The 24404-nt window shown below is 39.8% G+C and overlaps 1 protein-coding gene across 1 annotated transcript in view; it reads right to left on the bottom strand.

Moving 5' to 3' along the window:
• CPQ (carboxypeptidase Q) overlaps positions 1 to 24404 on the bottom strand; it is a 389854-nt gene that overhangs the window by 251896 nt on the left and 113554 nt on the right. Inside the window, 1 exon segment of the mRNA XM_032468179.1 lies at positions 10803 to 11010. Coding sequence (XP_032324070.1) covers positions 10803 to 11010 — 208 coding nt within the window.

The following is a 24404-nucleotide window of genomic DNA, read 5'->3' on the forward strand; positions in this document are numbered from 1 at the left end:
TATTTCAGCAATTAACAGCAATGATGTATGGGTGAGGGATCTTCATTCACATATGGTACACATTGGTAATGGTAAACTCTAAAAATAACTTCCAGGGTTATTACTCCAAAGCTCGTGTCGTTAATGAGAAAGTTCAGAGGAAACGGTATTGTTTACACCCTGCTAATTAGCTGACTTACCTGGGATAGTTAGGGTTCCTTTGGATAGGAAAAAAAAAAAAAAAGTAAATTTCTTTCAATGCTTCAAACACTCAAGCTTATCATAAAATACTAGCTTTGACATTTTATTAAATGCTTTGAGATTTTCGGTGCTTTATCAAAAAGAATAATGATAGTAATAAATTTTAATACATACACTTTTAAAAATCCATGAAGTGATGCTTTAGAATGTAGCTTCAGAAAATAGACATGAGCTGGTATATATGCATTTACAGTTGGTTCTCTATTCTTTTGATCTTAGATGATTTTTTTAAACAGTTATTCATTCAACAAATATCTCTTGAGTGGCTGACACACACTGAGTACTGACAGTGTAATGGTGTAGAAGAAAGACATAGCCAGTCCTCATGGAATTTATATTCTCATGAAGAAATACATACTGAACAAGTAGATAGAAAGACAGAAGCTACCAAATGTTACAGGACTCTGAGCATACAGAGAAGGTGCGAGGTAGAAGAATTTGAGGGAGAGGCCTTGCAGTCTTTCACTTGAGCTCTGAAGATTGAAAGGGAGTCAGCCAAACAAAAAGCTGGGGAAATCACATTCCAGACAGAGGGGCTGGTGAGTGCAAGGGCCCTGAGGTGGAAAATAGCTTGGATGATGTTTCAAATAGAACCTTTACTGCATTCTGGTCAGTTGGCCACTGATCACTGGTCTGAGTCACTATATCTTTGGCACTACATGCAAGGACAGTATCAAGCATTCAAAATGAGGTTGAAAAGGGTAAAAAGACAGAGTAGAGTTTTGAGCCAAAGACTGAGGCAGACCACCAGAGTGGGTTCCAGAAATCAGGAGATAAACAGAACCAAGGTCCCTGGAGCCCACAATGCGGAGCATTCTGGAACTGCTGCTTTTGAAGATAATTCAGTTCATACCAACCCACCTGCTCAGTCCTGTCATTATCTGTTGATGATAACAACCATGATCAAGGCCAGATGCCAGTTATAATTCAGTGATCGCGTCCCATGTGTCAGCTTCCACATCAAATGCTTAATCCCATATCATTCTCTCGACAACTCTGTCAGATAAACAGTGTTCTTCCCATGTTACAGATGAGGAAACAGGTGTGACATTAAACAATATATGTAAAGTCACACAACCTCTAAGTGGCTAAGCTGCATCTGAATCTAGGTCTGTCTGAATCCAAATCCTACTCTCTGTATCGTTACCTTCGTTAACCTCCAATCTTCCTGGTAACTCTGGTTGGCATTTTTTCCCAGAGGACTAAAGAAGCCAAAGGGTCATCTGATGCAAGAGGACTTTAGCCTCAACGAGAGAAAGAGCAAAAGCACCTGCAACAGCAAGAGGCTGACTTGAGGCTACTTGGGATTATTTCCGTTCATATGCTACACTAGACATTTTTTCAAAGGGCATGCATAAGCAAACAACATTGTCATAACCTGAAACCTGAATTCAAAATGCATTAATTTCTTTTCACCACTAGAGATTCGGAAAAACATGCCATGGTGATGTGACTCTTAAGCTTGTGCTTTCGATAATCAGAAAGCTGGAAAATAGAAAGTGAACATTTATAAATATTTAAAAATTATGAATGCAAAAATAGCAGCCAAGAATAAATTTTTATATCAAGGTTATAAGCAGATGAAAAATGACAGTCCATACTAGGAATGCAAACAGACCATTAATTATAGCAGCCTCACAAAGCACCATAGTAATAGCAGTTTGCAATTCTTCACCAAAATTTACATAACTATATGGTCTCCTCTCAGATTCCAGAGATTCTTTTTGATAAGTAGCAGTTCAAAAGGTTAGCCTCCTCATCTATATTATTATTCAACTTCCATGCATGTGAAATGGTGATACCTTGAATTCATATGTTAGCAAAACTGATAGGCTGCCTCTAACTCTTTTTATTCATTCATTCCAGCAATACTGTGTGCCAGGCATTGTGCACAGCCATGGGGACACTGAGATGAATAAGATACACTGAACGAGATACAAGACCGAGAAACAGACTAGTAAGGACACACCCCCCAAAAGAGGTTGGTCAGACTAAACAGACGGAGATCAAAATGGCTACATGATGTCAGGGGCTGTCTCCCAGCCAGACAGTGGCAATTAAAGTAGTGATACTAAATAAATTTAGTTCTTCTCTCTCTTCCCTCCTTCCCTTCTTCCTTCCTTCTCTTCCTCTCTCCTCCCCTCTCTCCTTCACTCCATGATTCCCTCTTTTCCTTTCTCTTTAATTCAATAAGTATATCCAGTCATTAGTTAGCAAGACTATGTGATAATAGTACTTTACATGAATGCAAAACTTACTGTGTGTCAGGCACTAATAATATCTCATTTAATCCCCACAGAACACCGGGAAGAAGGTACAGTATTAAACCCATTTTACAGATGAAACTGAGACACAGAGAGTTTACACAGTTTGCCATGGTCACACATCTGGCAAGCAGCCAAAGACCCAGGCACTGTGACTCCGGAACTGGGGCTCTAGAGGACAGAGCCCAAGTCTATCCATCATGAGGTGGTGTGCCTGGCACGCTACCTGAAGCAATAATAAGCATTCAGTGGTTAAAGGACACTTTAGAATTTCTAACAAAGACCTTCTAAACAAAGAATCTGCCTTTCAAATATCAGAGAGAGATGAAGAAAAAAACACGGTGTTCAGTGTGGGTCTTCTCTGGTTCCCCCCTTGGGAGCACAGTGGCCCTCCACCTGCATAAATGATGAGAATGGGCATTCTGCTTGATTACTGTGCATCTGTTATGAGCCTCAGAGTGAATTAAGCAAAAACAAAATAAGGAAGGAAAAGAACCTACAAATTGGGGCTGGCTCAGTTGCACCATTTTGAGTCACAGTGATATTTACCTTTTTGTAATCACCAGCAGGCACACATGCCCCTCAAACTGCAAAAGTATTTCAAAACAATTTATATCAAGCTTGATAACTAATTAAGCTAAGGTCATGCCGAAGAACCAAACCACCAGGACATCAAAAATCTAAGACAGTCTAAGTGTAAAGTAGCAGCATTAATTTTTCTCCCGTTAAAAAAACAAAGGGAGGGGGACCAGCTTTTGTACTCTCTGAGACTAAACTGGCTTTTAAAAATCATCCAAAATAGACCTCTCAAGACATTTCACCTCTGCTCTGAATGTTTTAAACTGGTCCTCTGATTACAAAAATGTTCATGTTAAATCTCATCAAGAGGCTTTCTTAAGATGAAGAATGTTTTATAAATTGTAATGGTTTTAATCAGAGCCCTCTTTGAAGCTATTTAACTCTACGATGTAGCCCGACCATCGCTTCAATTACACCGTTTTTCGACTCTGTATTAATTAAGTATCATTATAGGGACTGATTTATGTACTTTTTCACAGCCCTCTCACCAGATGGTCTAACAGTCTCCCTCTCTGACACTCCATAAACATCACCTGGATTCACTCATCTCTCTCTCCAGCTGAATGTTTAATCAGATCTTAGTCATCTTCAAACTGGATTGCTTCTCTCCCTCCTCCTCTTCACTACACTCTGTCAATACAGTACACAAAGGCCAAGTGATATGAAACATAAACCTGTAGTATTTACAAAGCCAAGTCCTATCAACAGCTCATTCCCACCTCGATGAATTCTTATCCAGTGTGGTGATGCAATTTTCACAGCAAAAGGAAAGGAGAGTCTTTCGCTTCCTTAGCTGATTAAAACTTACAGCCTGTGTTCAATTATCTGGGGCACTGGAGAAAATAACTGGAAAAAAATGTGTATCTGGCAACAGGAGTACAACAGACAATCTGGCCTCAGTAGAGTTGCTTTCTGAATTACATTTTGTTCGGGCTAATATAAAAATTACTTCGCATTCTTGAGCTCGTTTGTTGAGAAAGCAGGAGGCAGAAGCCCCAGGGTGTACTGCTCTGCAAGGAAGCCAGTCTAGGGTTTTAAATTGCCTTGGGTAATCTAAAAAGTGGATAACAGAGAAACGGGAATGCTTAACTGTTTTGTTTTGTTTTGTTTTAAACAAAGTATAAAAAACAGATTAATGGGACTATCTCAAAGCCACCTCAAACTCCAAACATCTGAAAAACAAACTGGTCGGGCTGCCTCAATATCGGCCCTCCCGCCCGACCCCGTAGTTCTTTCTCGTCACTCCCTGGCGCCCAGGCTGGGCGGACGGACACCGGGAGACTGGCCGACTGGAGAGGGCACGTCTCGTCAACACAAAGGACTTGGTGGCTAATCCATGAGGCTGAGGTTTGCCTTGTAGAAAATACAAGATGTTGCCACCAGATACAGTTTTTTCTCTAAAAACCACAAACCCCTATTTTTATGTAAAACTCATGATTTTTAAATATTGGGCTAGACTGAATGCAGATTCATCCCTTGGTTTTTGATCCTTGCCTTACTGTAAACTTTGACTCCCCCTCCTGCCTCCCTTAAATGCAACCAGTCCCCAGGTTTTGATAATTTTTTCATACTACCCCTCTGTGTGGTCAGGCCACTCAAGATGGCTGCCCTCTCGCTCTCTGCACATCCCCTGCTCAACCAGTCCCTGCTTCACCTACACCTACTCACATAACTATTCAATCCTCTTAATCATAGGGCCTAATCAGTAACTGCCTGTGGGCTTTCCTCCTGCCCCAGCAGCTGGTTTCCCTGATAACCGATGAGCCAACCTGATGTCAGGTCCACCGACAACTGGGAGCCTCCTCCTCCCCCAGGTAGCGAACACTGCTGCCACGTCCTACCTGCTGTCTGCCGTACACAGTAGAGTGTCACTCCAGGACTTTGCTTCAGCTTGTAAGGTCCCCTGTTCAATAAGCAGGTCGTGTCTCTGTCACTGTCTCCAGGCTCTTTCTTCAGTCTCGCTGCTGGGCAATTACGAGGCTCTCGGCCTTGTGGGGTGCAGCCCAACACCCTCCTGCTGTCGCCTCCTCTGTATTCCCACTGCCATTGTCTACGCCCTCACTATTTCACATCACATTGTTAGAGCCGTGTCCCATTTCACCTTCTCAAAGCTTGTCATGTTCAGTCACCAGACTGATCTTTCTGAAACGGTAGTTCCCACACATACAGGAGAATCACCTGGAGGGCTGCCTAAGCCACAAACCCCACCCAAGTGCGATGTAATTTAACAGGTCTCAGGTTGGCCTGACAATTTGCATGTCAACAAACTCTGAGGCTGGGGCTGTCTCAGGCACCATACTTACAGAGACAGTGCTCTAAAGCATCAGCCCCCAGCTCCAACACAATCAACGATCCCCCATTTCCTCCACATTAAACTTAAAACTCCCTGATCTGGTACTTTGGATTCTACGTAAAGCTGGTCTCTTCCCCTCCCCTCAAAATTACATTTCTCTGATCTAGGAAACCTGGCTCCAGCTGAGCTGCTCTACTTGTGTAGCGCCCAATGCATCATGCACTCCCACTCTCTTGCCTTGATCGTGGATAGAATGTCTTTCCACCCCACTTCTGTTCAGGTTCAACCTTTTCATTGAATTCACCCAAAACCCACATCCTCCGTGAAGCCAGCCACATCAGATTTCTGCTACCGCGTCTAGATTCCTATAGCGTTAGCGCTCCAAGTTGCTTGGTGAATCTAAAATGTATGGGATTTAGAGCCAGAGACTCTCTGAGTATGAATCCTAGTTCTTTCATTAGCTGTGTAACTTGACTGGCCACTCAACCATTCTGAACCTGTTTCTCCCTCAATAAAAGAGCAATAACAATATCTGTTTCTACTGAGTTGCATAAAGAATTAATTGAAACAAACTATTTAAGCCTTCAGAGAAGCCTAGTACAAAGTAGGTGCTTAATAAATGCCAATGTCCTTTCTTTGTTCCTTTCCCCAATCACGAATTTAGCACTAAATATAAAATTTATTATGCTAACTATGTATATTTTAAGCTTATCTTCCTCTCTTTTAGCCAGATAGAATATTTCTGAAGAACCAAAAACATGTCTAATTCCCCTTAGCAACTCTAGTGCCTGGCAACTTCTGAGCAACTGGTAAGCTTTCAATAAAAATTTACTTCAAAAATGTGATTAATTTGAGAAACAATATAAGGAAGTGGTTCCATAGAGCGGCTTTCCTCTGTAGAATTTAAATCTCTTACTAATTAAATTTATCCTATAAATATCCTCGGATGACAAAGGCAAAACATATCTTACACACAGAAAAACTGAAAAAGGGTCTCATGGGAGTTCCCATTAGATGTCCCCAGTTGATACTCAATATTGAACAAAAGAAAAATCTTTATAAAAGCATCAGTGAAGGAAACATCTTCTCATTGAAGTCAATGGGAATAATGAGAATACAGAGAAATAACAACAAAGAACCCAGAGATAATGCCGGCAACAAGTAATGGGCTTCCCTTTGAGGACATCTGTCGTGTGACCACGGACTGCTGTGCTTCCAAAACGGCTGGAAAATACTGACAAACTGCACAGACAGGTGTCGTCACTTTGGTGAAAACACACTTCCTGACCTTTAGGAGATTTTCTAATTTTGAAGTCAAGCAGCAGCAAATTACAGTTGATATTCTGTTCTCAAGTGTTGCCGACCTCTACGCCGTTCCTAGACAGCAGCCAGTATCACCCACTGCCTAGAGCTAAGGGAACTCAAAACACATGAATATTGTGGCAGAAAAAATATATAACCTGCCACATTGGCATCTGGATATTTCCCTCCAAATACAAAGTGGCCTAAAAATTCAAGTTGTTTTTGAGTTGACTATGTAATGGTTACACAGTTTGGCCTGAGCACACTAGGCACTGGGTCACCTGGCTTGTTGTAAGAACCCTACCACGATTGATTATATAACCTCAGACACTTTCTGATTCCTTCAAAAGACACTTCCTGAGCAACCATTCTGTACTAAATATTATACTAGATGATGGGGATACAGAGGTAAAAAGTAGAGTCCATGTGTTCCTGGAACTTACAGTCCAGTGTGGAGTCACAGGCAATTGGAGCAGACAGGACAGTTGTTCACCAAGCTCATTTTCCTTTCACAGTGACCATGAAACTAGACCAAATTTCCCAGCCTCCACATAACTGTATTCTGGACAGTGGAATAAGCAGAAGGAGGTCCACCATATCCAGGCCTGGCCATGGAAAACCTCCCCCTTGATTATCAGCTTTATCTCTCCATTTCCTTATTTGCCAGCTGGATGCAGAGGACCCTGCAGAGGACACTGATTTTTTAGAGGTGATGGAGCCAAAAGATGGAAAGGAGCAGGAGGCCACCTGCTGAACATCTTCCTGGAAATATTATGTGAGCAAGAACGAGATTTCTATTGTGTTAACTGAGTTGTTTGTCACAACCGCTAGTCTACCCTACCAAAGCATGAACCACCTCCAAGATATTATGATACAGAGTATGCACAGGATGACATGGGATACCATAAAGAGGCGGTGCACCTGGGCTGGTGTTGGATATCAGAGAGAGCTCCCCAGAAGAAGAAACACTTAAGATGAATCCTGAAGGACAGTGTGAGATAGTGAGGAAGGGACTCGAAGGTTGCAGAGGAGAAAGTGCATGCAAAGTCATGAAACTTTGAGGAAATGGGGTACATTGGGAAAGTCTTGGTGATTCCTGAGTAGTAGAATGTGGAGTGATGTTGGGAAATGGAGCTGCTCAATACGTATTTGCTGAAATGACTGATAAAGAATAGAACCTAGGAGATGCAGTAACTACTAGAAAAGATGGATAAGGGAAGAAAGAAAAGTAAGCAAGGACCATCTAACTTAGAAGGCAGAATAGATGGCATTATCTTCACGGAGGTAGAAAATTCAGGAAAAAGAGGTGAAAGAATAGATTCAATTTTGGGTGAAAAAAAAAGAACTGAGTAGCTATGGAACATCCAAAAGAAGAATCAGCAGGTGGTTTAATGGGCTTAGAGCTCAGGCAGTGGTATGGACGGGAGAGCGGGGTTTGGAAGGGCCACAGTCTAGGTGCTGGCTGAAGCCATAAGCATGATGAAATTGCTCATAAAGAATATTCAGAGTGAGAAGCCAGAGAAATAGGGAAGGAAGAGGCAAAGAGGGAAAGAGTAGGAGCTGGAGAGACCAAGAGAGAATATGAGAAATAAGTCAAAGAAAACAAAGAGAAGAGATATTGAAAAAGCAGTCAAGAATGAGAAATGCTTCAGAGAGATGAAGTAAGATGATGGCCTGAAAAATGCCCATTATATTTGACAACTAGGCAGCTATTTGTGACCTTAACAAGCTCCATTTCAGTCCTGGGAAAAGCCAGGTTAAAATGGTCTGCAGAGCGAGTAAGAGATGAAGAATTCGAGATAGGAATACAGAATACTCTTTATGGAAAATGGGCTCTAAAAAAACGATTGGCCTGAAGTGGACAGAGAGACAGAGTTCGTTTTGTTTTGGTTTTCATTTTTTCAAGATGCAAGACTTAAGCATATTAATATGCTGAATTCTCTGAACTTTTCTTTCTCTATCTGTAAATCATGTCCCTCTGCTTGGTACATTGGATTGTTGTCAGAATAAATAAGGTGACAAGGTGACATATGTGAAAGGTTCTAAAGTACTACGTAAAGGGAAGAGTTATTTTGTATTTATAATTGTTGAAAATATGGAGTTACAAAAGTTAGTCTACTGAAGTATGACTGGCTATAAATCAATGAAAAAATTATAATCAGTCTGGATCTAGAAATATTAGGAAAAATGCCTTTTAAATACATACTACCGGTTGCCAACATCAAATCTTAGAGGCTAAAAAACAGATTTCTAAATCCTTTGCTGGACAAAATTCTTCTAGTGCTCCTAGGTTACAGCCTGGGTTCCAGATGTCTTCATTACACCAGGAAAAAAAACTGCTAATGAACCCTGGCAGATTGCTGTGCATTAAGTCATCTGGGAATTTATTAGTCTTATGAGTAGTAGTTCTTAAATAAATGTTTCTGGCAATCACCCAGTTTCACAAAGCAACAGACTAGCTTCACAACTGAGGTCTCATGAGCACTGAAGTCACGGTGGATGGCCACGACTTGTTGAGTATGTTATTCTAAGGGGTGGTTGAGGTGTTCTGGGAAGTAAGCTAGCCATTCAGGATTTCCCTCCTGGGAAGATTAAGCATCCAAAAGAATATGGTCCAATCATTATTTCACAAGTCGCCAAACCTTTAAAGACTCTACAAAGAATATTATTACTAGCACTATGACATCAACGTAACTAGGTTTTCTCTCATAAAACTTCTAACAAGCGGTTTAGCATGCCCCATCTTCCTCCCCTGGGAAGATATCTTATTCCTGTAAAAGGAAAATGTCCCTTTCCTTTTCTCAGCACTTTTGGACAACTCCTTTCTGGGTTTCCTGTTCGCTGAAGTCTCCTTGGTTATTTTATTTTCAAGGGTATAGGGTGTTAATTAATTAAGGTTAAGAAGCTGTGTCTCCAGTGCCAGAGAGCAATTGTGCAGAACAAAGAAACCTTCCTTTACAAAAGGTATTAAAGATCTGGTCTTGAGACCCAAATGAACCCTATTTGCAAGTTTTTGCAAGTTTTTTTTTTAATCTCAGACCAGGCTACAACAGTAAACTGGTGCTTCTTTTACAGGTATTTCTCAAATATTTCATCCCTGATATGTGACACTACCATACATAGCTATTAAACTAGGCCCAATATCTTCAGGTCAATTTTCAGACCTTTTATCCACTGCAATGCCAAATTTCCTCCTAGGACTGAGGGCGAATAAAGCACTTTGCAATATCCTCAATCAGAACTACAAAGTAAAAGCAAATACTCACGTTGCCCTCAAAAAATACCACCAAATACTTATATAGACCTTTACAGATCATCAAGTAGCTTTCGTAAGTTTTCTTCATTTAATCTTAAAATAATTTTGTAAATGTACTATTGTTCATCATTACTGATTAATAGAGGAGAATGGTGAGGCCCAGGGAGGTTTAAGAACATTCCCAAGGTGGCATGGGATTAACAAGCTACTGTGCATAAAATAAATACGCAACAAGAAAACATTGTGTAGCACAGGGGATTATATCCATTATCTTGTAATGACTTAAAATGGAGTATTATCCATAAAAATACTGAGTCACTTTGCTGTACATGTGAAATTAATATAATATTGTAAATCAACTATACATCAATAGAAAAGAACATCCCCAAGGCCTCGCAGTTCTTCAGAAGCAGACAGGTCTATCACCAAGGTCCTCTGCTTCCTCAACTCTCTCCACTACACCATAGATGGCCCCCAGCATGTTACCCACTTTATTTTTATTTCTCTTCTCTAGCAACAATGGAAAAAAAGCCTGGCTCCCTCTGAAGTCATTAGACATCTTTGATGAAACGCAGACGTGAATTCACGTCTCCCTCCAATGAAAATACATAAAATATATTGGTTATATAAGGAATGTTTGGGATCATCATGGATGTGGAAAGCTTTTTAAAGGAATGCACAAACGATGCTTGGAATCTTGAAAAGGCCAGAGAAGATATTACAAACAAATGACCAAATGCGGAATGCGGGGAACATTCCATGAACAATCAGTATTTTCATTTGACTGGTTTGTTTTTATTCATAAGGGCTTCTCTTTCATGGAAGATGCTGCTTTTGGAAAGCATTTCAAAGGAACATAATGACTAACCTGTAGATGGAGAAGGAAGCTACCGATCGAATGAGGGATGCCAAAGCCCCCACTTTGGCAGCTTCCACAGCCCCCTGGACACGATACTGCACAGTCCTCGAGTAGTTGGTATAAGGTTGATTATAAACGACGATCTTCCCTCTTGCTTCTGGGGCCCTTCTCTGCAGTTCATTGAAAGAGGTCACCACCAGAACTTCTGCTGTAATGCCTGGAAATAAAAGTCATACAAGATTAACGTATGGTTTCCGATCGGCCAGGGTGACCTGACACACAAAAGGTCGCACATGCTCTATCCACTACATCTGGCAAACTGGTTTGCAGAGATCAAAGTTTCAGAGCCATTTGCCATGGGAGAAAGATTGTAGGGGTTAGCTAGTTTCCCAAGAAAGAGAAAAGGCATTCAAAATAACATAACCTACAACTCATAAGGTTTTTCAACTCACTTGACCAGCTGGTATTAAATCACAAATTGCTTGAAAAGGTGTCCTTTTTTTTTCCTTTTTGCTTCTTTTCCACCCTAAGAAGTTATGAGTTTCACAGAATGACACTAATTATTTCTTTTAAAAATTCATTTTAGAAAGCTTCCCCTGGGATCAGTGAAAAATATATTTATCTTTTCATAAAACTATTTTCATCTGTCGCTAAAATACCTCCGTTGACATCGTACAAAGAGTGACAGTTTATGAAGAATGTTCTTAGAAGCCAATGATGTTTGTAATCCAACTTGTAACAAATGGTTGATGTAGCCTCTCCCAAGAGCCAAAAAAGTCAGCTTGTTTTCTTTCTTCCTTTGTACCACTTTTGAAGAATGTGGAAACTTCCCAAGCTTCTGGATTTACAGTACTTTTTCATCACCAAACACAGAACTAGTCTTCAGATTAAAATTTTAAAGATGTTGTATAATTGCCCTACAATCCTGTTGTCTCATGTAGAAAGACGGCCATCTTTCCTCCTGCCACAAGACTCGCCCAGATCATCCTGATCAGGGGACAGGGTTTCACAGATTCCAAGAAGTCATTCAAAAACTGCCAAACCACTGAAGATTCAATTTGATGGAGCAGTTAGAGGGACAAAAAAAAAAAATATTTAGCAGCAAAGACCAGATGCAGCAGCTAAATATTACCACCTAAAAGAAAGCGGCAGGCACCTACTGTTTTGTGGCTTTAGCCACACAGTTGTGAAACACATCAGTAAAAACTGAAGTATTAACATATATTTCACATACTTTTTAATCTGGCAAACTAGAGAACTGGGTTCTTTGGAAGCTTAACAGACGTCATTAAAATAGTAATTGTTACTTGGAAAATCCTTTTAAAATGCACTGTAGGTAGGAGAGAATTCTTGTTTTCAATTTGGACCCCATCATAATGAACCCTTTGGGCAGGCTCCTCTCCGACTTCTGGTTCCACTGTCCGGACTGAATTTGTCTTTTTACTTTAAAGTGACTGATAACCGATCTATAAGCATGTCTCCGCCAACATTCAGAACTCAGAATTTAATTTATGATCTAAAAAGAGCAATGTACAATCATGGAAAGTAAGGAAGCCACTAGCTTCTCACATGATAAATATGTGTAAAAATACAAATAAGGGTTCAGCTAGACAGATTTTGAGATTCATAGCTTTCTGAAACCTGGAGTTACCTTGAAATTTGACTGGCGTTATTGTTGGCATAGCACAGGAATTTTGTTGATGGTTTTCAGCTGTTCCTAATGAATAACAGATTCAATGGTCCACCCAGGGGATATCCCAGCAATGGGGTAATTTTGGCATCTGGATTGGAGCCACTAGAAATGAAGCCAAATTTCTATAAGTTTTCATTGGCCACTGCAAAATTAAAGTCATACAAGGGTAATGCTTCACCATGGTCTGTGGTTCAAGTTCTCTTAATAAATGCCAGTGATGAAGTCCTAAAGAGCCAGAAACTAACCAGGACACCACAGTTGCCAATGCAAAACACTAGCAGCAGCTAGAGGTCAAAGCCTGTCATGATGAGCTTGGAAGAAGAGTTCAAATTAATCTGTTTTCCTGAAAACTCAGAGTCATCTCTGATTCCTCTGGAACAGAACAACCTGTGAACAACCTGAACTGCTGAAAAGTCAGATCAGCCTATGTCACCATCCCCCTGCCCCTCTTCCTCCTTGGCTGATAACCCATCACTTCAACATACCACTCAAAGCCTGTCGAGCTCTACGGACACAGGCTCCCTTTTAAGTTCCATCAGTACTAAACTTCCAGGTCCCCACTCCTGCCATGCTGGTTCACTCTTCAGTATCTTTGTTCACACACTACGGTACATCATGTCCTAATGACCCCATTTTCCCAACTTCGTCATGTGACACCTATTTACCCCTTAGGATGCCATTTAAGAAGTACTCCCAGGCCTCTGGCCTCAACCCCCTCCCCCCACCTCCAGGAAGGCTGTTCATGCACCACTCTCCTCTGCACTTTCAAAGTGTCCTAGGCAAACCTGGGCACTAGACAATAAAACTGCCTATTTATGATTCTCTCTCCCACCTTCAGGGTCTGTGGCCATGTGCACTTTTTTTTGGAACAATACCCAATCCTGGGCCTGACACTGTACTCAGTGTATGTGTAGGCAGCCAGTCAATACACAACCCTTGAATGGCATGGCTCCGAATAAGGAAGGTCTAAAGCATTTCCATAAAAGTGCAATTTTACCTTTAAAGTTTGATAGCGCTTCTCCCACAATAACTCAGCAGTCTGACTCTCTGACCACCCACTCTGAGCACAGCTGAACAACAATAACCAAGCAAAAAAGGCAGTCAGAATAGAAATACAAATCCCAAGTATGAAAACTCAGGTACTTGAACATGAGAAAAGCTCTTCTGTTCTTACAGCCTAGTTACCCTTACTTTATATAAAATTCTGACTCTAGCACTTAAACCTATGAACTATGAGAAACAACAAATCAAAAAGAAGAGGTAGGTTTGGAATTTAACTTTAAATAGCTATATGTATGTAGTGGCTATCGTGCAGAACTCACAATCACTGCAGGCTCAGCCAATTATACAGGCAAATAGCCCAGAGCATCTCTGCGGGCCGAGGGCCTTGCTTCACGACAGTTCAGTAACAGACGTGGCGGTCATGGCGAGAACCTGCTGCAGCAGCCACCAACCAGGTGGACTGTATTCGGTATCCATTGTTTGGGAAGGCAGGGTGTGTACAAAATATTTTAAAAAGAGTTTTGCTCAAACTGAATACAATAAAATCAGGCCATCTGGAAGACCTCATTCTTCCATATAAGTTTGTGTTTTGAACATGTTACATAATCGACATGCTTCTGCTCTCCTGCAAGTCAGCAGGCTCCTCTTCTTTTCTGTCCTCTCATCTCCTTTCTTCCCATGCTCCTGTTCTAAAAGCTAGTCCATGAGAATTCCAAAGAACACAAATCCAGTGTCATATACCCTGACCTGCCTATTGATAATTGTAACCCACTCCCAATCACCATCCCTCTTTTCTTGCTTAATTTTTCCATAGCATTTATCAGCTTCTAGCTGCATCCACTATAGTAATGTAATCTCCAAGGGGGGGTAGAAATTTTGTCTGTTTTATTTATTAATGTTACCAAAGTGCCTGAAATAGTGCCTGACATGTAAGATATGAAATTCACTCACACACACTCATAAGTACAAATACACACATGCACACATGCATATACTAAATGAATAAAAAGAAACCCCCAAAATAAAAGTATAATAATCCCCCATCCCTGATCACTCTCCAAAAGGCATACTTCGAAGGAACTTGTGTATTTCTGTAGGTCAGCGTAATTGATGATAATAATAACATCTGTATTTGGGTAGCTTTTGTTTATACTGATGTTCACAGCAACTCTGCAAAGTAGTTATTAGGAGGACGCTGAAGAGCACAGAAATAAGTTTACATAACTACTGGGCATTGAAACTGAGAGTTTGAATGTATGTATATCCATGTGTGACTGAAGCATTGGGCTGTACACCAGAATGGACACAACACTGTAAACTGACTGTACCTTAATAAAAACATAAACAAATGAAACTGAGAGTTGACTCCTTGGGTGTCTGAATCCAGGGGTCACGCCCCTCCTATTAACTGCATTGTTATATTTTTCATAAATGTAAAATACATTAGAAAGAAAAGCTCAATATTTTCTTTTCAAGAGGAATAAGAAGGAAAAATAAAGAAGTATATAAAAGCTTGCCTGAATTATCAGTTACTTCTTAGTCTACCCAGGATCTTGCTCATCAATCGGAGCGCTGTTATCACACTAGGTCCCAATCTATAAGTGAGGGAGTTGAGGAAGGTGCTTCACTCTAGGACAAGAGTCATCAGACTCTGTTACAGTAACGAAAAGGATTATGGTAGTTGATTCTGAAGAAAATGTAAGACTGAAACTAAAATTACTCATAAAGCGACTCTCTTGGCTATAGCTGATTGTATCACAAAATAGTATAAAAATCCTCAGGTTCTTTCTTACTCTCGACACCTAATTTTCAAAATCAATCAATTTATTTTTTAAATGGCTTTCCCTGTACATAATTACTGCTGTGGTCTTCTTGCATAGACAACAGATGCTGACTGCTGTGGTGTTGGCTCAGATCATTTATTCTATACAGAATTTGAGACTCTAATCTCACAGTCTCTTCTGACCCGATTCCTCCCAAGAACAGTTAAGAATAGGAAGACAGTGAAGTGAGAATTTCATAATGTTTTCTACTATTAAAAGGAAAAGACTACAGACATAAAAACATGTCTCTGGAGCTCAATTCAGTGTCGTATGTCTTAGGAAATTGATTCTGATTTCAGAAGACTTAAACCCCCTTCCAACAGGAATATTCCAGCCCCACCTAAGAGAAAGCCTAGCGTCTTAACTCTTGTCACATAATCTTATACCAAGTGCATTATACAAAATAACTAGGTCCAGTGGAATGGCTAGCTTTCCCTGCACTCAGTTATGCAGAAGGGGTAAGAGTTGTTCCCAGAAACTCAGTGTTTTGGTCTGAAGCGGTAAGGAAATTGCAAATTCATGGCAAGGCAGATAAAAGAGACTCAGGCAGTCCTTTCTGAGTGTCCATCTGTTTATGGAGATTATTATGATTGTGCAACATCCTTTTCATGGAAGAACAAGCCTTAAAGATTCAAATTTATTCAACAAATTTACAGCCTTCTGACTGGGCGGGCTTTGTGCTGAGAATTGGGCACAATACAAATTTGAGTACCTTTCACTGCTATCCCTAAAAATTGTATAATCTAGAGGAGAAAAAATAGGTAAACAATAACTTTTAAAAGAGCACTACTTTTTTTTTTAAGTGTACATTAAGAATTTCTTGGAGGTAGAGCAGGGGTTGGCACACAAGGGTCAGGATGGCCCCCATCTGATTTTGTAAATAAAATTTTCTCAGAACACATAAAATACTAAAATTTAAAAAGTATAAGGAGTGCAGAATGCCACAAGTGCTAAATTAAAGTACAAGGTAAAATTTCACAAAATAAAAACAAATCAGCATCAATTCTGATGGGGGGAAATCAAGCAAATTTCCAATAAGGTAAAACTTAAAGTAGGCCTTAGAAAATTGCAATAGACTGCAAATAAAGCAAAGGGCATTCTCAGGTAAAGCACAGAGAAGGGAGGACAGAAATAGATGAAGCATCTACTCATTTACAGTGAATAGAAGGCTTCCTGCCAGGCCCCAAGACAGACAGTGGGATACTCCAAAAATCTTCTAATTTTTAACCAAGATATTTATGGATCTCTGTCATTCTGTGAATTCCAAGAAGGCAAGCAAAACAGTGTCCTTGAAACAATTTTCAAGAAAAAAATAGTTAAACTCAGCTATTAGCTGGCATGAAAGTCAGAAGAGCAAGAGGCAAGAATGGTAGCTGGAGGCTTGGGACCCACGGTCTCCAAACTGGCTCGGGAGAGCTGGCGCCAATCAAACCTGGTCTGTCTGCCTTGCGAGCGAGCCCAGACCTGGCTTGATCACAATCCACAGACACAGTAAATTATCATCTCCTCCGGAGGGGCAGCCGTTTGCCCAACGGAGTAGCCGTCTTGCCAGACCAACACCTGAGGGCGAGCTGCAAGCAAGGCAGCTTGTCTCCCTTGACCTCTAAAATACAGAATTTACACATTTCATTGTCTAATGGAGCAGGGCCTACCATAGGACCATTATGCTTGATTCAACATGTAACATGGGACCCAACTCAGCAACACACAGCAGCCACAAGCACAGAGGACAGACCAATCATTAGCAATCTGATCACTTAGAATCCAAACTGCTTGCACAGGGGGAAAGGCAGTCAGACTTTTGGGTACCTTGATTAATTTTAAGCAATTATCACAGGGAGCATTTATACTCTAGCACATGAGGTGTATTGTGTTAGAAAAAACACAATTGCTTTGAAACATGGTTCGTTTGAAACACGTTTGAAGTGGTTGTTTTCTCCTTAACCCTGTGTATTTCCATGTAATGGAGGTTGGTGTGGGTGAGAGAGGGCTTTTGCAAAAACCATTGTCATCTAACACATCTGTTAAGGTCAGCAGCTGGAAGGTACTATGCACCTCAGTCAGCTTCCAGTGGTATTTCAGGAGTAAAATCTGCAGGCCTTAGTGACAGTGAGGAACACCAAGGTGAGTTTCTGCAGACTAAAACAAGACTAGTTATCATGGCCTGGGGGTCCTGGCCAGCTTTGCTGAGAAAGATCTGAGAAATGAGTGCTGATGGGACTAGGGGACATGGGCAGGGAGGTTGGGGGGAGGAGGAGGGAAGAGAGCATTGAGATTAAAGTAAGCAGAGAGTGAGGGAGAGAACGGCAGGAGAGGAGGCTCGTGGACTGTAGAGTGACATCATGGGGGGGCCTTGTAACTGTATTAAGGAGTCTGGGTGGGGAAGGAGAAGTCAGGTAAATTCAGATTTACAGTTTGAGAGTATCACTAGGCTTATTGTGATGGAAGGCTTGGATGAGGTAAGAAAAGGAGGAGGGCTATTTAGGGGACTACTGCCACATTCTGGCCGGGAGGTGATATCAGCTTGCATGAGGGCAGGGCAGCAGAGATAAAGAAGAGTGACAGAACAGCCATCATCAGAAAGTCTACAAGTAATAAAGGCTGGAGACGGTGTGGAGAAAAAAGAACCCTCCTCCACTGTTGGCAGGGATGTAAACTGGTGCAGCCACTATGGAAGACAGTATGGAGGGTCCTTAAAAAACTAAAAATAGAGTTACCATATAATCCAGCAATCTCACTCCTGGGCACATATCAGAGAAGACTCTAATTCGAAAAGACACATGCACCCCAATGTTCACAGCAGCACCATTTACAATAGACAAGACATGGAAGCAACCAAAATGTCCATCGACAGATGACTGGTAAAGAAGATGTGGTGTATATATATATACAATGAAATACTACTGAGCCATAAAAAGAATGAAATAATGCCATTTGCAGCAACATGGATGGACCTAGTGATTATCATACTAAGTGAAGTAAGTCAAAGAAAGACAAATATCATATGATATCACTTATTTGTGGAATCTAAAAAAAAGATACAAATTAACTTATTTACAAAACAGAAACAGACGCACAGATATAGGAAAAAAACTTATGGTTACCAAAGGGGAAGTGGGGAGTAGGGATACATTGGGATTAATGGGTTAACGCTACTATATGTAAAATAGATAAACAACAAGGACTGACTTACTGTATAGCACAGGGGAATATATTCAATATCTTATAACCTATAATGGAAAAGAAACTGAAAAAAACATTTATATATATCTGAATCAATTTGCTGTATACCTGAAACTAACACAACATTGTAAATCAACTATACTTCAATTAAAAAAAAAAAACAGTAAACCACTTTGAGCAACAGTATGGAGGGGACACTATTTACTGTGATAGGGAAACTGACCTTATGGAGTTTTGCACTCCACTAACTATACTGCCCAATATATACAATAATTGTTTTCCTGGGGAAAGTTGTATATAAACTGAAATTTAGTTATCAGATCATTCAAAATGAAGAAGATGTTTTAAAAATTTTAAAGATGAATCCTATCGGTAAAACAAGCATCTTACTTTAAAACTTCTTTACAAACAAAAGTGATTATATCACACTATGCATTCTTCAAGATACACTTAAAACAGGGTATTTATCAGCAACGAGAAGAGCCCATCACTGAGCACTGGCTGGAAAGCTCACTAGCCTTTGAGCCTGAATAAGTTGCTTAACTTTCCCCAGCCTGTAAAATCGGAATCACAACAGTGTTGATGCCGCCAGGATCTTGGGAACACTGGGTGAGAAGATAGACGTAAAAGCTGCCCTGTGTGTTATGAAGCATTATAAGACAGTAAGAGTAAGGTATGCAAGTACTCTGGACACATATTAAATAAATCCAGGCAATGATTATGTAATTTATTTAAAATTTCACTTTAAGCTGATTACCAGGAATAAAACAAAATTGGTAGGTATAGTTTCAGCAAACATGGAGCCCACTTGGCCCAGAGCGGAGCTACTCTTTATCAGGTCAGACAGCTCCAGAGGTTGTGAAACTTCTTGTTAGTTTTGGCTAAAGCAATAATTTAGGCACTCGGTATATCATAAAGATCCCACGTCAGGCTGGGCAGAGAAGGTGAGTAGGTTTCATGGGTCTACTTGGCAGCAAAGGGTACAGAAAGGGTGATGGAGAGATGGGTGAGAGGAGCCGGGAATGGACTTTTTTGAGTTGAGTAGCATCAGAAGAATAGGGCGTGATAGAAAAAGATGCCAGTGGTCCTATCTAAAATTATATCCATATTATATTCTGGTATTTTCTCTACCTTTCTGTATAAAAGACTGGCACGGGCTCAGCAGTTGCCTTGTAAATGGCAGTGTCCCTCTTGGAGCATACTGACATGAGACTCGCTCTGGCCAATGGCATGTGAATGAGCAGGGTGTGTGGTCCCAGATGAGCAAGAACTTTTAACAGTCATTGCAAGTTCTGACTGTCTCTTAAGAGTCCTATACTTTCAACCACAAGAATGGCATGTCCCAGATGGGAGGTTTTCCTTCAGGCTGTGAAAAAAGTAACCGACAGCACTAACAACTCTCTCTCTCTCCGTGTGCGTGTGCGTGTGTGTGTGTGTGTGTGTGTGTATCTTAGTGACTGCAAGCCATAGAGCTTTAGGGGTTGTGTGTTACCCCTGCATTACTGAGTAAGAGCTGACTAAGTAGGCACCTGAATTTAAAGCTTCTATCAGGAATTTCTGCAGCTATCTGCAGCTGATAACAGATAAGATATAGAATAAATATATTTACTGCCTTAGGGAAGACTGGTTAAAAATTAGATAACTTCTGTTTTCCTCCTATCACACATCAAAGTGATCAGATGATCTACACCAAACAGTAGAAAACAAACAAATCTGAAGGAGAATTTAGCAAGTGTCAGTGATTTAACACACGCAGACTAAATGACAAAGAATTTTAAACAGGAGATAAACCCTAGAGATCATTAAAATACAGTCTTGGCAGCTCAGTTAGCTAACCCACCTGATGTTACTTCTAAAGGAACAAGCAGCCCTGCTGTACTGTTAAATAATTCTATACAGTTTCAGTGGATTTCAATATTTCATATCTAAATGCGTTTGCCCTCTAAATTCCATCTTCAAAAACCAAAGGCAAAAATGATAGAAACTGGTGTGCTTATGTTTGTATCAAGTACAAAACAATGTTACTATAGTGTTACATCAGAGAGATGGAATAACTCTGTGACAGCTTGGCATTCCAAAACAGGCTTTTTATTTAGCTATGTTTTGAAGTGTTACCTGTCCTATACTCTTCTTAGAGAAGTAAAGCTTGGGGGCAAAATACTGCAACCGAACGGAATTTCTGCCCTCAATAATACCTGGCTTAGTTTCATGACTCAGTTGGACACAGCAATTTGCCTCTAAAAGAAGTTTCTAGAGACATGATGGAAATATCAGAACCATATGAATTGCATGGAAAATTTCCTGGATGCCATTTATTAAAGTCCATTGGCTGGAAGAACATAAATTCAACTATCAGTGTCAATCCCATTACAATTTCAATTCAAAGCCATCACCATACAGTTTAAGTAGGAGAGATTTAAGCACAAAAGCATTAACCACATTTAATAGGTGAGAAAATAATAAGCTTCAGGACACTCCAGGAAAGTTCAAATATCTTATCAAACTAGAAAGTGGAAGCACTTGAATTTGAATCCAAGTCAGACTCCAAATCCATGCTCTTCTCACCCCATCCCACACAGCTTCCCTCCTAAAGTCAGCATGTACTTGTATGTTTGCTAGGACTCCGTCCTCAGGTAGCATTAATCTTCAAAGGAGCCTGACATCCTAACTTATTCCACAAATCCCTGAATTTAGAAAGTGGAAAGGAAGGGCAAGATGTTCTAAAGGCTCACAAATGAGTAAGTGTCATTAATTTAACTTTTCAAATATTCAGAGATCTTGTGTTGCCTTCCAGATACCCAAAGTCACTCATTCCCTGCTTCCTCTCCCCTACTCCTACCTGCTCACAAATAACCCATCCTTCTATTCCCAGCCAAATACCTGTTTAATAGTTGCATCAAACTGAACTCAACTAAAATAATTGACATTAAAGTAGGAGAAATGTATTTCCATTTTAAAAGAAATTTTTACCTATAATTTATTTATTTATTCAAGAAATGTATTTGAGCCCTTCCAAAATGTCAGGCCATTCCAAAGTGCTAAAGATACAGTCAAGGATACAGTGATTTCACTAACAAAGATTGCATTCTAATGGGGAGGACTGGTACCCATCAAAAACAGCAAACATATTAATATATAGTTACAATTTAGTAAGTGAAATGCATCATTTCTAAAATTGGAATCCTTGACTTGATCTGGTCTGACAGGATCTTGAAAATCTTCTAAGGAAAGGAAACACTGAGTTAAGAAACTGGGGGATGAGGAGATATTAACTAAATGGAGCAGGAGTGGAAGGGGAGAAACAAAATATTCCAGGCTGATTAAGTAACATACACAAAAGCTCTGAAGTGAAATGAGGGCCAAGGACCTGAAGGAAGAGCAGGGTGGAGCAGTAGAGTGGTGCAAGACGAAGATGGAGAGGGAGGGAGAACCAGTTTAGGCAGGACCTTGAAGGCCACTTTAAGGAACCTGGGTACTTATCAATGAGTAGTTGGAAATAATTCAGAAGTTTTAAGTGGGAGCAGTAATAACACATCTTCTCTTTCTCAAGATCATACAGGATTTCACCCAAATTGGCAATGGCCTTGAAAGTGTATGTTTCAAGCATTAAATCAGAACAACAACAACAAAAAAAGTTGCTCACTAACACAGCTTCTACTCAATAATATACTGGAAGTCTTAACCAATGAAGCAAGACAAGAAAAAGGTATCAAATACTTAAGGATTAAAAAGGAAGAAACAAGTTGTCCTTATTTGAGAATGACACTATCATCTATAGATAATCTGAAAAATTCTTCAGAGAAAATATTAGAGAAATCAGCTCTGCTGCTAAAATCAGGCAACAGAAGTTAACTTTAGAAAACTGTAAATGTATTCGAGAAAACAAATCAATGGAGATGGAGGCCAAAAACAGCTAGGGATATCTCAACAACAACAAAAACAATGACAAAACACACAGAGGGCACTACCAGATAGTAAAACTTATAACCGAGCTTAAATAATGAAAGAAATGCAGCATTACTACATGGAAAGAAAAATAAATAAATGGAAAATAATAGGATCTAGAAATAGATAAACTCAGTTATGAAAACTTGGTATATGATAATGACAGCATTCCAAATCAATGGGGAAATGATAACTTATTCAATGAATGATCCTAAAAAAATGTCAAACTGCCCTCTACCTGCTAACATATAGGAAAATAAGTTAAAGTGAGATCAAATACATGAGAAATAAAAATCTTTAAAAGTTTTTGAAATTCAACACCATCTCTTATCAAAATCCCAACAGTACTTTTTGGGGCTTCTAGAAGAAGTACTCTTCTTAGTAACAGCATAATCCTTCCGTTCTCAGTTTGAATGTCTCTTCAGAGAGGTCTTTCCTGATCACCAAATCCAAAGGCAGTTTCTGCCCCCTCATTCTTCAGTTAGCTAGGAATGGCAGAAAACCCAAAATAATAGGGGCCTAAGCAAGACAGAAGTTTCTCTGTATGTCATGTAAAATTCTAGGCTACTATGCTCTGCGGGTGAGGAACACAGACTCCTGTCCAGATGTTCCTTTCCAGCTCTACCTCATGGCAAGATGGCACTTTCCATTTGCCTCAGAGTGGCCAGGACAGAGTAAAGGGAAGATAAGGACACACCTCTCCTATTAAGTAACATGGTCACACCTAGCTATATAGAAGTTGGAAAATGAGGTCTTTTTTTTTCTAGGCAGTCATGTTTCCAGCAATATTAAAAGATTCTATTACTGAAGGAGAGAGTGAAAATGGACATGGAGAAAAGGAACAATGTCCCCATATGTTACACTTATGGTAGAAATGGACTTTTGACAATTACTATATCACATGGCCTTTTCTTTATGATGGCCCACAAACGCTTTCTACTAGGAAATTTGCACTTTTCCTGAACAAATGGCTTGTTTTCCTATTACAGACACTATGAATCTTGGGTCTGATTACGTTTCACTCTTTGCTTTGTTTGCCAGGCAGTTTGTAGCTAAATTATGGTCATCCCTGGCAACTGCACAAATTTTATGACTTTTTTTTTTCTATATTAATCCTGGCATTACACCTGTTTTCTCTACTTTCTTTCTTCATTTATTTTTTCAGTGTACTTTTGCAAGTCTCCCCAAATTCTTTTGGTAATAAAGTAGAATACAAATGAGTAAAATATAATCATAAATAAATAAATTAAATACCCTGTATTTAATACAGATATTTAAAAGTATCTACATCATAGAGCTGCTGAGAGAATCAAGAGTTAATTAAAGTAAAACATTTAGAACAGTGCCTGGCACATTGTAAGAACTATATAACTGCTCAGTATTTTTATTGTAATTGAATCTTTACTGAAGTGACCAGCAAGTAAGCCTTCTTGCAGAGAGAGCCTATGAACACTCTCAAAATAGGTTAAACAAAGAGGTAAAATATAAAGTTAAATATTTAAGGACCATTCATCAATAATTATTCTATGTCTGCAGATTATAATCTATGTAGCAGCTAGCAAATGCAAATGCTGTGTAAGATAACATGCTAAAAATCTTAGTAGAGATGGCCTCTAAGACATTTCATACGTCCAGTAGTAGATGTAGTCGTGTAGATACAAACATGACTGATTAACTGGATGAAGATTTAATCACCAGAAGGACTGCTATTTCAATCTACCTTTTTTGATGTTAGAGATAGAAGGGCTGGGGGAGTGGGGGTTGGAACTTAAGGAAACAAATAGATTGATTTTCTGTCTATTGAAAAAAAAAGTTAAAAACTAACTTAAATGAAATTGGGTTTATTGATGGTCTCATCCCTGATTTAGGTAAGTAGACAGAATAATAACCAAAATGTGTTATTCATTTGAGAAGTGCTTAATACTTGGCTAAGACCTAAAGAAAATAAAAAATAAATATAAGACA

Source organism: Camelus ferus, chromosome 25, assembly GCF_009834535.1.
Source record: "Camelus ferus isolate YT-003-E chromosome 25, BCGSAC_Cfer_1.0, whole genome shotgun sequence".
NCBI classification, from domain to species: domain Eukaryota; kingdom Metazoa; phylum Chordata; class Mammalia; order Artiodactyla; family Camelidae; genus Camelus; species Camelus ferus.